This window comes from Mizuhopecten yessoensis, unplaced genomic scaffold, assembly GCF_002113885.1.
Source record: "Mizuhopecten yessoensis strain PY_sf001 unplaced genomic scaffold, ASM211388v2 scaffold8361, whole genome shotgun sequence".
NCBI classification, from domain to species: domain Eukaryota; kingdom Metazoa; phylum Mollusca; class Bivalvia; order Pectinida; family Pectinidae; genus Mizuhopecten; species Mizuhopecten yessoensis.
Window position 1 is genome coordinate 472,722 of NW_018407509.1, and position 14,326 is coordinate 487,047.

Consider the following 14,326-nt stretch of genomic DNA (forward strand, 5'->3'; position numbering starts at 1 on the left):
TCTCTCTCTAAGATGTTTTTTAAGTGTTTTTGTTTCGGAAAATTGGCTTATTTTTTTCTATAAAGATGTTTGGCAATTTCATGCAAATGGTGTTTTTGCTGTTAACTTGAATGCACCTAGGTTGATACTGATCGTCTGTCCCTTATCAATGGTGCTATTTTACTGTTACACTCACAATGCCTCGCCTCTCTTTGAAAGATGCTTCACGAGGCGTCGTTAAAAACATGCATATTTCCCTGCGTGAAATGCGTCGCGGTGATCGTAATGACATTACCATTTTGACACAATAACAAGATAAGGTTTGAAATCACAGGCAAATTATCAGCCACAGACTTTTACTTTTGTCAATCAAGCATTTATGATTTCAAAACTTTGTTTTAATACATGGACAGTTTCTGTAAGTGGTTTCTTTTTGGTAACAATATCGTCTTAAAGTTGAATAACAACTTAGCTATTAAATAATGCATTGTTTAACTCTTAGCGGTAATGACGAACTATCCCTTCGAGTGGTGAGTAAACTACCTGTAGCAAGTTAGTGCTACTTAAGAGAGTATTATGTTACAAGTAAGCACGAGTAAGCTCTTTCGTAATTACGACTTTGGTAACCTCGTAATCACGAGATGTACTTTACTAAAGCCACAGTAAAGTTAAAGGCTACATTTGCATTAATTTATAATGCAAAGAAGAGTTCCGTAACGGAGCTCTTTTCAAATTGAAAATGCTCCGTTATGTATAGACAATTAAGCAATTTAAGCAGTTGAAATGAGTCTGTTTCTGGTATTTGTCGGGATATTCATTTTGATTCAATCTCTCAATTTGACGCTGTTCATGTAAACGTCTTGGATAGCGACATTCGTAACTCGTAGGATTGGTAGTCATTAGTAATTTCTCTGTGTTTTATTAAAAAAAAAATATGTTTTTTTACAAATAACTAAACTGTAAAAGTCTATGGAAATGCATCACTATGTGTATTATACATGAAAGTACGCGTCTACAAAAAAGCCTACATGTTATTAGATATAATCATAATCATATGGTGTTTTTTACCGAAAGTGTTTTTTGACAGAATATTGCGTCAAAAGTTGCTATGCCGCAGCATTACATGAGACATATACCTATCAATTGTTGTAGGCGCACTGTCACCACTAATATAAATAACAAATGGTTTTTTGTTAATGATGATGGTGTATATATCAATTCAACAACTGTTTTAGTGATAGGAACACCAAGTGCTGATAACAATGTATCGCAATAAATAAAGATATGACGTTTTAATTATATACCTAATGTTTTATTTTCGGTCTGTAATACGTCTGCCTGATACTTTATACGTGTATATGCCACTTTGTTAAAATACTTTTGCCTGAACAGTTAACTTAAGTGTCTTGTAATGCTCGTAATGGCTTGGTATAGATAACATTTTATATACGACGGTAATGCATTAAACAAGACATGCAGTACCCAATATGTCAAGTAAACATCGAAAGCAGTTAAATGTAACCTTTTTTTTGTGACGCTTACGAAATGTACGCACGTTATTCCGTCAAATTTGAGAAATGTTAACACGTTTTTATGTTTAGTTTGAACACATAAACAAAAAGAAAATTACACAAGGTTAAATTGTTATGTACTCATAGTGTAGTTAAGATAACAATTTTTGTTTCCTTTTTAAAGATCCCATGTCTGGCTGATTTGTTGATAAAAAAATACTGACTATCAATACAAGGAACCTGACTGCGTATATTCTTTTTCCCACAATTTACTTCATAATAAAATATGGTAAGTGCCAGAGTAATTCAAAGGGCTTTCATAAATTGCCCAGTTCTATAAAAGCAGTTTTGATGTTTCAAACTTGCAACTCAAGGCCTTGCAAGTTTCAAAAACCCAAGTGATTATAGTTCTATAGCAGTCAGTTCAATATACAAATGTTAGTAGGAAATGGTATCCTAATCGATCGCATTAGCAGAACATCACTTTACTTTTTATTGAAGTAGCTTTATTTCTTTATAAATGATTTTAGGGGAACGTTACAAATCAAAGAAAAATATTCGAGGCGAAGATGTGTCTTTACCATTCACTTTCTTCTCGGTATTATATTTTATCAAATAAGTGCTTAAGCAAAGATCGAAATCAAACAAAACTACGTTGTAGTTTTGAATAAGAATGTTGTCCCTCTCGACATTATGGGAAATGAATCATCTCTTACCTGCATTGGTGTGCTCTCCGCTGACAAAGCTGTGAAACCCACTATGTCACTAAAGTAAATGGAGGCGCATTCGTAGTGTTCAGGGGCAACCATGTAGCCTCGCTTCAACTGGTTCGCCACCGACCTGTTGCACAAACATCACAGATAGATCACATGGAATTTTTTGCTGTTAATATATTTTCAATCTTATGACATCAAAGCATATAGGACATGTACTGCCCTGTGGGAACACAGAAAGCACGGAAGCCATTTCTAAGGGGATTAAAATCACATTGTATAACAACAAAAATATATTGCCTCGTGAATATTTCGTGCAAATGGGAATTCGCGAACCTATATACCTCACTTTGAAGTACATTATACAGAGGCATTGTCAATGCTATCATTTTGACATTGTGAATAGGTCGAAGAAACAAACACCAAAATATGTCAAATGTTAACACGCAAACATGACTACTTTGCAGTTAGTATATTTAGTATTGCATTGGATTTTTTAAGGAAATCAGCGCTAGTTTCGTATCATTTCCGGTGGGTTTTTTTAATAGAGCGTATATAGAAAAAGATATTAGTCACACCATTACACCATGCAGTGGAATACAGAATGTTAATTTGTTCGCCACAAACCAAAAAACTGTCTGTAACGATTACAAGCTGATAAATGAGTTAAACTGTACAGTATTCACTTAAGGTTGATTACTAGTAGACGATTGATTTCACGACACAGCACGTGCATTTGACAGACAACAAAGTATTATCTTTGTATTGAACCGACTTTCCGCCGGATTATGTAATCGAAATACATGTTTGTTTGTTGTATAGTTAAGACGTTAAAGCCAGTCCCTACTTTTCCGCAAACTATTTACTGTGTCAATACTGGAGCGTGTTTTTGCTTTACACTGGTATGGCTTACATTTTAATGCATTTCACTGACAGCTTGTGTACATAAGGCGGTTTGTGTGGTCTATCTATCCATAGACCTGAATATCAGTGCCTTTGTTATGTAATTAAGTAAACTGTCTTGTACTTTACCGAGCACGCATTTAAATGGACGTTTATTGAATGTTTATTCGTATGACATGCCAAGTGCCTCGTTCAGTTGAACTTTAAACTGCTTTGTACCTTGGAAGCATTCTAAACAGTAGATTCTCGGTCATTTTCTTCTCCAGAGAGAGCTGCTCGGTTCTTTCGGCTACCAACGCTTCTAAGTTATTTGCATATTTTTCCATTATAGCCAGCATGTTGTCAAATATATTAGGTTTTCTGAAAATAATAAATCAAATTTGTTCATTATATGCAATGAACGGCCGTTAAGCTCTTATAATAAACAAGCCTGTTCGAATTCCACACTGAAAAAAATAAAATGGCTTTGTAAGCGTTATAACATTAGAAAGTAGATTATTTTGAGCGTTTTCTTTCTCTTCAGTGTTAAAATTAGTAATGCAGTTTATAGACGACCACACGTGGTAGAAATGGAAATGTCTATATATCAATGAACACAATTACTGACGAAAGACAGAAGAATTATCAAATGATGAACTACAATGAGTGCGCAAGCACACTAAATCATTACCAGATATTTGATTCATAGAACGCCATACCAGAAACTGTCCAAAATCAATTTCCTTATTAAATATAGGGCCATAAAATGGGATGCAGCGTAGGTTATTACGTTACTATTGGTGAGAGAATATGAAATTATTTGAGTATTTACTCACAGACCCTGTTGCATGGGTCGTAGTCTGTATCGTACATATTTGAAGTCGGGCCTAGCTTCCGGATTTTCGGTCCAGCAGTCGGTTATGCATTGTTTAATATAGTCCTCGCAACGTAGCGTTGCTACATCCGGTCTGATCACGTGTTCCCCTCCTCCACGCAGTTTGCGGATTATTTCTAAAGACGAAAGAATCATTAAAAAAATATAAAAACTTAATGCGTAATAGGTTCTATGGAAATTGTGGTACGTTAAAACTGGTTTGTGTTGATATTAAATAACTTCAACCGCACATTGCAGCTTTCTTCAAAAGTTTATAATTTTTGGAAAATGTACACACTATACCACGAAAATAAACTCGGTGTGAAAATCTTTTTCTTTAACTAGGTGTTATTTTATTGTATGCTGAGTGATAATATTTGATATCGTGGTAAATTCGCCTCCATTCGTCATTTCATGAATTTCATCAAAGTGAAAACAAAATTATGAGTCTTCTTCAACAGTAAACGTCAGTGCTCATGATAACCGAAATATAATATTTGTACCTTTCGGGGGGAGTTCAGTGTCCTCCCATGGCCACTTCCGTGCATGAGTTTCAAATAAAATCAACGCAAACGAGTAGATGTCGCCCTTCTGGGAACCAAATATGTTATGGCTTATGTCTCGCAGTAGTTCTGGCGCTTTCCATAGTAAACCTGTATTGGTAAAAGTCATAAGGGTGACTGCCGTATTTGCCATAATACATCATCAGTTATAGATACTGTATCGAAAATAGTTGAATGTCTGATGAAGCATCCACACCCCGCAAATTGAATTTTGAGGGGAAAAGCATTACTCTTATTTTTGATATGATATAAACATCTTGGAATACATCATTTTTTGCCAATATATCGAGGCTTTTACACAGCTTTTAGATTACATTTCCTCGGCATGTCTGGCATATATATGAATAAGCCTGTCCAATCTATTTGATTAACTATCGATAATGTTTCGTAAAATTGAAAATAGGTACTTTATGACCAGAAACTTCTTAGATTTGCAACTGGTTTATTTTTTTAAATTCCGCAACTGATATAATCACTTGCTTTGCTGATTAAAATGATCTTAAAACGAACAATAAAATCTTAAAGGGCAAAACGGTTGAATATCAAAATTTGCTAGAAGCGGGCCAAGAGCGATTGAAACACTGCTGATTCGGGGCTCTAGACTTGGCTTCGCTCATGTTCATTTACTACGCCCTGAGAAATGAAATTCTGTAACTAGAGTGGTATTTGCTTGTAGTAAAGGTACACAATATAGAGGCACGGTAGTCTAGTGGTAGGACGCGGGGCTCGTGACTGAAGGGTCGCGGGTTCGACTCACGGCACGGCACTGTGTTGTATCTTGGAGCAAGATACTTAACTCCGCTTGTTCCAGGCTATTCAGCTGTAAATGAGTACGTGGATAGGCAGAACTAGAATTGTTGAATGTTAAATGGCTGCTCACCGTGGAGTTGAGAAGGATATTGACTGGTTGCAAATGCCCTATAACCACGGATAATAATTTGTGAAACGACCTACAAACTAGGTTGTGATAAAGCGGTGTACAGAACCCTATAATTATTATTATTATTATTACAATATAAATACGTACCTTTAAAATACGTATCTGTGTCGTGTTTTGGAGAAGTATCCTTATACATCAGGTGGTGTAAGCCAAAATCACTTATTTGTAATACCCAGCGACTGTCAACTAGACAATTACTGGACTTTAGGTTACCATGAAACACCAACTCACTCTCGTGGATGAATAGCATCCCCTGAAATTGAAGATGTAAGCTACATGATTAATTTCGTAAATGAACTGGTTATTTATAGTTTTAATGATATTTGGGAAATGTCCTACCCAAAGAAACCATCTTAACATCTAATGATGTCAATGCATTTCGGACATGAACAGCTCCCCATGCGTAGTAGATATAGGGCATCGGTGGTCAAGTGGTTGAGGGGTCTGTCCGTCTACTATATCTAGCCCACCAGCACTTGGTCGCGGGTTCGAGGCCTGCGTGGGGCAGTCGCCAGGTACTTTCCGCAGGTCGTTGGTTTTTCTTCGGGTAAACAGTTTTCCTCTACAACCAAAACCTGGATCGTTCTTCAATGACCATTGCAGTTTAAAGAACGCATGGCACAAACAAATCAAACGTGTTTATGTATAAAAGACCTTTGTAATTATAATGAAGAGTCAGTTTATGTATAGAAGTATAGATATTTCGGACTTTGAAATTTGGAGAAATAAAAACATGCATGGATCTTAAGATATTACACGATTTAGTTGTTCCTGGGAACAATCTGATGATATGTATATGCTTAAAACATTTCGGACCATTGCAATTTCAATTAACGAACTGAAAATCTGTCGATGTCGAAACTTTCCGAACCTTTATAATTCCAAGAAAATGATTGCATCATGTATAAGGGGGTCAAAACCATTCAGAACTTTGTAATTTCATGGAACGATATGAAAATTCCATCGATGACAAGACAATTCGGAACTTTGTGGTTTGAAGGATGGTTCTATTTATAGAGGTCATTGCATATCTGCATTTTTTAAATTTCAAGAAACAATTCAAAATCCATATATATCCACACATTTCGCGAACATTTATCATGATTTATTTGTATAACAAAAATAAAAGGGTTGTGACGTACAGTTTAAAAAGGTACGTAGCGAGTAAAAGAACAATTAACTGTGCTAAACGAACTTTGATATTAACTTATAATTACAACTTATGGATTAAAAAAAAATACAGAATAAAAAAGAAGTGTTTGTTTACACTGTATTTCGAAGTGTTAACAATTCATTACACTAAAAAATGACAGTATCGACCGGCAACTGAATCACCCTTGTATGACGTCGGTGGTAGTATTGTGTCCGTTGAGCACTTAGATTAGTCTAAAACGATACACTTTGTTGACGCTATACACAAGGTAAAATTACATCATTAAATTCACTTGGGTCATTGATTAAATTGATTTAAAGCTTCCAGCCAGCGTAAACGCTACTTACATGTCTTTTATGATAATCTATTATATTTTGCGTCATTTACTACCGGATCAATGATTGTTTACATGAAAAAGACCATCCTATTAGTAGGTACGAATGGTCTTATTTTAACATACGATCGCAATGGGACTAGAGGGATATCCGGTAGAAAGGAAATAACGGTGTTCATTAACTCTCGTCATGTGATAAAAAGTATGGTTAGCTTTAGCAGCCGTTAACAGGACATTTAAAATCCATCTGTTCACAAAATTCTTTTATAAGCAAACAAAACGTGCTCTTTTCTAATTTTTTATTAACTATCAATATATACAGTGTAGCTTATAATTAACTGAATTTTTTTTTCAGCATAAAAGATAAATTATTCTGGTAAATAATAAGTTTGACATTAACAATAATTTCCCCGTGTCAAGCTTCGAAATTACAAATGATCTAGTAAATGTTGGTCACCACTACCGTATATAGTCATAAAAGCTTCTCAATGTTGAATTCAATTTATATCCTCGAGGGAATTGTATTATCAAGTTCGGCTTAGTACCATGTACGGTTCACTAAAAGCTTATTAGCAGAAGTATGCTGTTTAACACTAATGCTTTTTATGATATAGAATTTCTACATTAGGCAGTAACCAGAGGAAAGGCAGCTTAATACAGCTTTAATGATGTAGCAGTAGGTGTTACAGAAATAGAACAGTTACAAACCTTAATCGCATTATGGTGTTTTTTCATCAGATATGATGAAAATGGGTGACAAAAGTATTATTGGTATATTAAAGTATATTGGGCAGATATCTGTTCATCATTCAGTGGTATTTGTTATCGGAATTGTGAAAAAAGAAGGGTGAAATGCCTCATGACTAAAAATTGATATATTTTGACTTTCAATGATGAGAAAAAAACATTTAATTTGACATAATGACATGTACATGTATATATGCAGCTTAGTTTCTGAGTGTTAAGATTTCTTGAATTTAAACTTAATGGTCCTGTAGGATTTTATTGGATTTTTGAAATGTCAATGAACTGCGATAGATCGTGCTGTATAACAATTAGAAACAAAAATGAAACCGCTTACAGATTAAATGAATGCGTGATAACAATTTTTTTTGCTAAGGAAATTATAAACCTGTCTTAACCTACCTAGGGACACACAGCTCACGTGCTATTATTTTTGAAAATGTCACCATCACCTAAATGCTCTATTGGGCGTAACCAAGGTCGCTTCATTAATTCTATCACGCATTTAATGCCTCTTTGATGATTGTTCGATGTATTCTGATAACCATCACAGATGATTTCTACTTTAAGAGAGTGCTGAAGAAAAATAATCAATAACCCTTGTGTGATTTAGACAGAGAAATTTCAACCCTCGGGATAAGATTTCTGAAGTTTAGCACTCGGTAAATCTTGCACAAATATATCTTCAAATATATCATCCCTGACTTTGAGGTTTCCCTGTCTACATCTTAAGGGAGTGACAGTGTTGATTAATCTTTAAATGTTTAAAAGTAAACGATCTTACCTTAATCAGATCTGCTACTAAAGATGCTATGAACATATCGTCAAGGTGCAGATCATCATTCTGTAGGATATCCTGCAACACCAATCAGATGAAAAGTGTGATACGGATTAAATAATTAGATATCGTCAGGAGAAATCCACATATTTCATGCTTCAAAACAAGTCGGAAAGATGTTTTACATTTGTATGAGAACAATTTGTTGAGGCTGCATATTGGGTTTTTTCAGAAAATAATCAGAAATGTTTCTTACGAAATGAAAACAAAAGAGGTAATGTTGCATCAACTTCTGAGTGGGCTTCATGTCTGAAAACTAATGTGTAAGTTAATGATAGCTTAACTCCAACGCCCTAAGACTAGTTTTGATGCCATAAATTGTACTTTGAACACATTTGAGATACAAATACAAGGTTACAGTAGCGAAAATGGATCACCAAACCATTGTTTTCTTCATTCGTTGAAAATTCAGCAAACGCACTATATTAGCTTATGTCTATTTAAAAAAAAAAAATATTGATGAGTGCTCTCACTAACATAAAAATCACACAGGGCTCACATGAGATATTTATAGAACACTTTTGCAAACCCTAAACGGATCACAGCTTGTATTTTGCAATATTCTCCACTTTTAATGAATATTTCCTTGTCAGCATTTTAGCCTTTTATGATAGATGATCTTTGGAATTTGTATGAATACAAGTATGTCTATAGTCTGAAATTGTTCCTGCAGTCCAAAAACAAAATACGTAATCCTTAGAAGTCGCCATTTTTACAATGTAAACAAAAACTAGATTTTGAGTTTGAATCACATCTTCTATTGCTATTATGAACTTAAAAAGGAATCATCTTTACACTTAATATGAAGTATTAATATGAACTATAAGAATACATTATTGTTATAACTTAACAGTTTACACATTTATTGGTTTAGAAGTATTTTTACAAAGAGTGATCCGGTTTCTGTACTGGACCGATTTGGGTCCTTACTCCTTATATTTAGTCTCGAATCGGAAAATTTCGTTTCGACCAAGTTCCTAGATTCGACTTTAAAGTCTTCACACCTCATGAGACTTACTTACAAGGAAGGTTTCACTTCGGTTAAATTTTCGACTTGTTCGCCTTACGTTATGAGGGCTATTTAACATGACAGCGAATATTCCGTCTTTGCGTATTGCAGAGTTAGCTTCTTTTGTGAGCAGGTATTGATTGTTACGTCATTGGTTTGTGTGAGACAATTACGTCGTTTTCTCAAAAATTGATCACGTTACTCTCACAAACCAATGACGTTACAATCAATTCCTGCTCACAAGAGAAGATAACTCTGCAATACGCAAAGACGGAATTAGTATCCAGCATACAATTTTCAGAAATTTCATGTGCAAGCCAAATTTCACACTTTGCTAATTCGGCTCATAACGGTAAATGACAATAAATTTGTCTCTTGAAATTTTCCCGGCATGCAGCATTTGTTTATTTATATATATATAATAAGTAAGATTATGCATTCTTACCGCTAGACTGCCCCTCGCACAGAACTGAGCGATGATGTAGACTCGGGGAGGATCGACGGAGGCACCAATGAATCTGTTGATGTTGTCATGGTTTAGCTCTTTCCGCAACTGAAGTTGCTTTTTTAAGGATCGATTAATGTCCACATTTTTTCTATAAATATGCTTTATTGCCACAATTGTTCCTTTTAATGATCCAATGATAATTGATTTTTTGGATTCACCATTTTTCATATCTCCCTTAGTGTTTCCAAGTAATGTTGCTCTTTCCGGTTCGTCACTGGATATAAGGAACCTCCACGGATTCGTGGATTTGCGCTAAAAGAGTAAAAACATTCTTAAGAGAAGTGATTTTGCTTGAGTTTTGATGCAATCATTCAATTGTATGTTTCCGCCATTTAAGAGGGTAGCGGAGGAAGCGGGGGTGGATATAGTGTTACCCATTTCCGTCCCGTTCCGTTGCATCGCAATTAATTATTTTTATCAAAGTGGTCAAGTAGCTAGGAGAAAACTTTGAATGAGTTAGTATTTCAGGGTCTTTAAGACAACGCCAAGGTCACTGTTGCTATCTTTTTTAAGTTTAAAAAAAGTGTTTTAGATAACTAAAATGGGTTGAAAACCAAACTGGTTTAAAGTACTGTCCAGTTATATAAGGTTAGGATATAGACAAGTCTCGCCCTCCCGATGAAATCCAACTTTTAGTAACTTAAGTTACATGTTAAAAAATATTATGATGTTCAATTAAACGTATCAAACTTTTCATATCCTCCATACAACCAACCTTTGGACATGCGGGCGGAATGATATCATTGACGGAATCCACTAGGATTAAGTCTTTGTACTCTATTTTCCACAACAGTCGGGCCAGCTTTTGTTCGTAGAGATAATGCCTAGAAAAAAAGAATATATATATATATATATATATATATATAAATTATAGACATTTGTTGGGGTGAAGATGGGGTTATATGGACCTGCGAAAGTAATATCGACCGAGACGAATTCGAGGTCAAAATCAGTCTTTTTTCTCGGGTCAACATAACGACATATTCACCAAAATAAAAGTATTTAATTGTTATATTAGATGTTAAATAATGTGTTTATAATTAAACATGGTGGAACATGCGAAAAAAATACGAAGGAAAGTACTACATTTTGTAGGGAGCCTTTTGACGTCACAATTGAAATGAAGCCATCAAGTGAATATTGACTTGCTGATTCTTGAAATAGTAACACTGAGTAAGAATCCTGTTTTACCAACCTCCACGTGATTATGATCCAACCAATATAGGACAAATATGCGTCATCTAATAAATATGTTTAGCTATCTTTGATGTCAAACGACAACACTGATTGAGAACATGATTATGGTAGTCAATCATGCTGAAATGTCATTACCTTCAAGTTAATAACGGAGAAATGAAAAAAGTACATAAAGCGATACAGAGTTGTATTAAATGTCTATTTAATGAATAACATCACATTGATTTACTGGAACAAGCATGCAACCTACAAATAAGAGAAGTAAGAGATATTGATAAATAGGAGAACTGTGACCAGTGACGTACACTTATTGAGGTTTATAGCTGTAGCGCATATAAATAAACGTTGCGCTCTATTTCTTATATGTATGACTTACGTCNCTTTAATGATATATATGTGGTGTGTCTGGGGATTACCACTGATCAGGTCGTTTTGTTGGTTAGAGTGACCGTATTGTGATTGGAGTTCTTCTAGGGTTCGAATCCTGGGCCCGTATTCATAAAACCGTTCTCATACTCAAGAATTGTAGTTTTACTCTCAGAACACTGTTAGTGATATTAGTTTTATTCTATTCAATTTTTCTCATTTGTTAACATTTAATTAAAAATAAAAAAATAAAAAAAAATAAAAAAAATTAAAGTATTGTCATGTCAGTCAAATCATCTCCAATTCATATTTACATTTCTGGCAGTGATACAGGAATCCTGAAGTTTCACAATATTGCTCAACCTCAGACAAACTGACGGTTTTTTGATCGATCGGTAATAATAAAGAATGCGTCTTTTTACCCTAATTTTCTCATGATTACACGTTGCCAGTCATCATATCCGTTTGTATGGTTCGTCAGTATGATTGAAGACAATGAATATCCGGGCTGATTTCCGTTGTCGATCAAAAGCGGGTCAGTAATTTGTTTGTATGATGCAACTCTATCCTTACTATCGTCATTGGTATGATCGAGAAAGGTATCATGTTTACCACTTTCACCGAAATACAAACCTGCATGCAAATACGCTGGCCACCGAAAACGCGGCGGCCACCACACTGCAGATGGTGGCTATCTTCCAATCTGCAAAACGAGAATAAAGTAACTTTATTTATTTTACAAAACAATTATGAAATAAGGTATTTTAAGTTATATCAATCATTTTTGTTGGTCCGGATGTTAGCCCGCGGGAGCCTTAATGTTGAAGGAAACCACGAGTACCACAGTGTCACGATCAACCATTTGCTCCAAAAATAAAAATATCAAATTACTCTCGAATCGAAACAGTAAGTTTCGGAGTAATTACAGAACCTCTCACTGATCTGACAGGCTCATTACGGTGAGTTTCCGATTATATCCTGTTGCAGAGCTGAAAACATAAAAAAAAGAAGTTCATTGAACCACACTCTTTGACAAATGTGACTAGTGGAAAATCCCATGAGGCAACGTTCCTTTCTGCCGTAGTAACACACCAGTTTCCCATGTGGATTGACTTTACATGGTACAGTTTAATCGGTACTACAGAACTTTCTCGTATCTTGTATTCAGAGATATAAACGTCATCAGTTCATCAATAAAAACTTCAACTAGATTTACAGTTATGCAGTTATCAAGATTGCCATAACGATTTGATAGTGTTTATCCCAATTGAAGGCTTGGTCTTAAATACTTGGTCAACTATACATACTGGGCTTGACAGAAGACAGCATGACGGGTGCAACATAGGGTGACAAGAAAATTATAAAGGGTGCAAGATGTTGTGACAGGAGACATCATGAGGGGTGTCTAATGTGGTGACAGAAAACATATTGACGGGTGCCACATATGGTGACAGGCGACAATAAACGACGGATGTCACATAATGTGACAGAAGACATATTGACGGGTGCCACATGTGGTGACAGGAGACAACAAACGACGTATGTCACATAATGTGACAGAAGACATATTGACGGGTGCCTCATATGTAGACGATACATTATGATGGGTGCCACATACGGTGACAGAAGACATCCCGCGGGATGCCACAGGTGGTGACAGGAAAAGCTTACAATTCCAGAGCGCCATGTTATTTCTCCAGATTGTTGTGAGCGCGTGACCTGTTGAATTTATTACTTATCCGTTCCTGGGGTATTTTATCGACGTAGGTTAAGCTTGGTCCCTGTGACACTGCTATACTTTATACTCCTGGTTTACTTTTTGTCATTTTTTTCTTAAATAATTGTTAATTTTCAAAATCGATTGCATCATGAGAAACCAATTCAATATATAAAAAATGTAAGTTCTCCCGAGGGCAAGTACGTCATATGTGCCTACAAATATAACCAAAAAAATACTAACAGCTTCATACGGACTGAAACGCGAATTATGTATTCCAAAAATGTAAGTGACTTTTCGTAAAGTGATCTACATGTAGGCACACTGATTAGGATTTATGAACTTATTCGGGTTTTTCGCACTAAAATCCTGCTGAATAACGACATTCAATTGTTCCGAGAACATTTATCTATGTATATTCGCTATGTAATTGATACCACATATCGTGCTGAATTCCGACATGAGCCGCGTATTAGTGATGATGAGTTACGGTTTTAACAACCAGCTGTGCCATATAAATACAAAGTGGATACGTATATATTCCTTTTAAGACGGATGTATCACGTTCTTGAAATATTCACAAAGTTCGTGAAGCTCAAAATAATTGTTAAAGAACCAATAATCTTCCCTTTGTGCCAATCTCTTTGGCTGTTAAATGTCAGTAAAATATGTTTGAAACCTCCTCGTGTTGCATTTCCTAAAATTATGAAAATATCACATCCGTTGTTGAGGCGTTAGTATATTTAGAATTGTCGGTATCTTGATCTTGATATACGTTACAGAGATCTTGATATACGTTACAGAGATCATGATATACGTTACAGAGATATTGATACACGTTACAGAGATCTCGATATACGTTACAGAGATCATGATATACGTTTCAGAGATCTTGATATACGTTACAGAGATCTTGATATAGGTTTCAGAGATCTTGATATACGTTACAGAGATCATGATATACGTTACAGAGATCTTGATATACGTTACAGAGATCT

General features: G+C 35.2%; 1 protein-coding gene across 2 annotated transcripts in view; it reads right to left on the reverse strand.

Annotated features, from left to right (window-relative positions):
• The window catches only part of LOC110455703 (guanylate cyclase 32E-like), a 98,857-nt gene that overhangs the window by 12,228 nt on the left and 72,303 nt on the right, over positions 1-14,326 (reverse strand). For both annotated transcript variants that reach the window (XM_021505996.1, XM_021505995.1), the window contains 9 exons: positions 12,245-12,314; positions 10,764-10,872; positions 9,986-10,300; positions 8,478-8,549; positions 5,550-5,715; positions 4,463-4,612; positions 3,922-4,096; positions 3,326-3,466; positions 2,207-2,330 (listed from right to left, as the gene is read on the reverse strand). In XM_021505996.1, the coding sequence (XP_021361671.1) occupies positions 2,207-2,330; positions 3,326-3,466; positions 3,922-4,096; positions 4,463-4,612; positions 5,550-5,715; positions 8,478-8,549; positions 9,986-10,300; positions 10,764-10,872; positions 12,245-12,314 (1,322 nt within the window). The remainder of the gene's footprint in view (positions 1-2,206; positions 2,331-3,325; positions 3,467-3,921; positions 4,097-4,462; positions 4,613-5,549; positions 5,716-8,477; positions 8,550-9,985; positions 10,301-10,763; positions 10,873-12,244; positions 12,315-14,326) is intronic.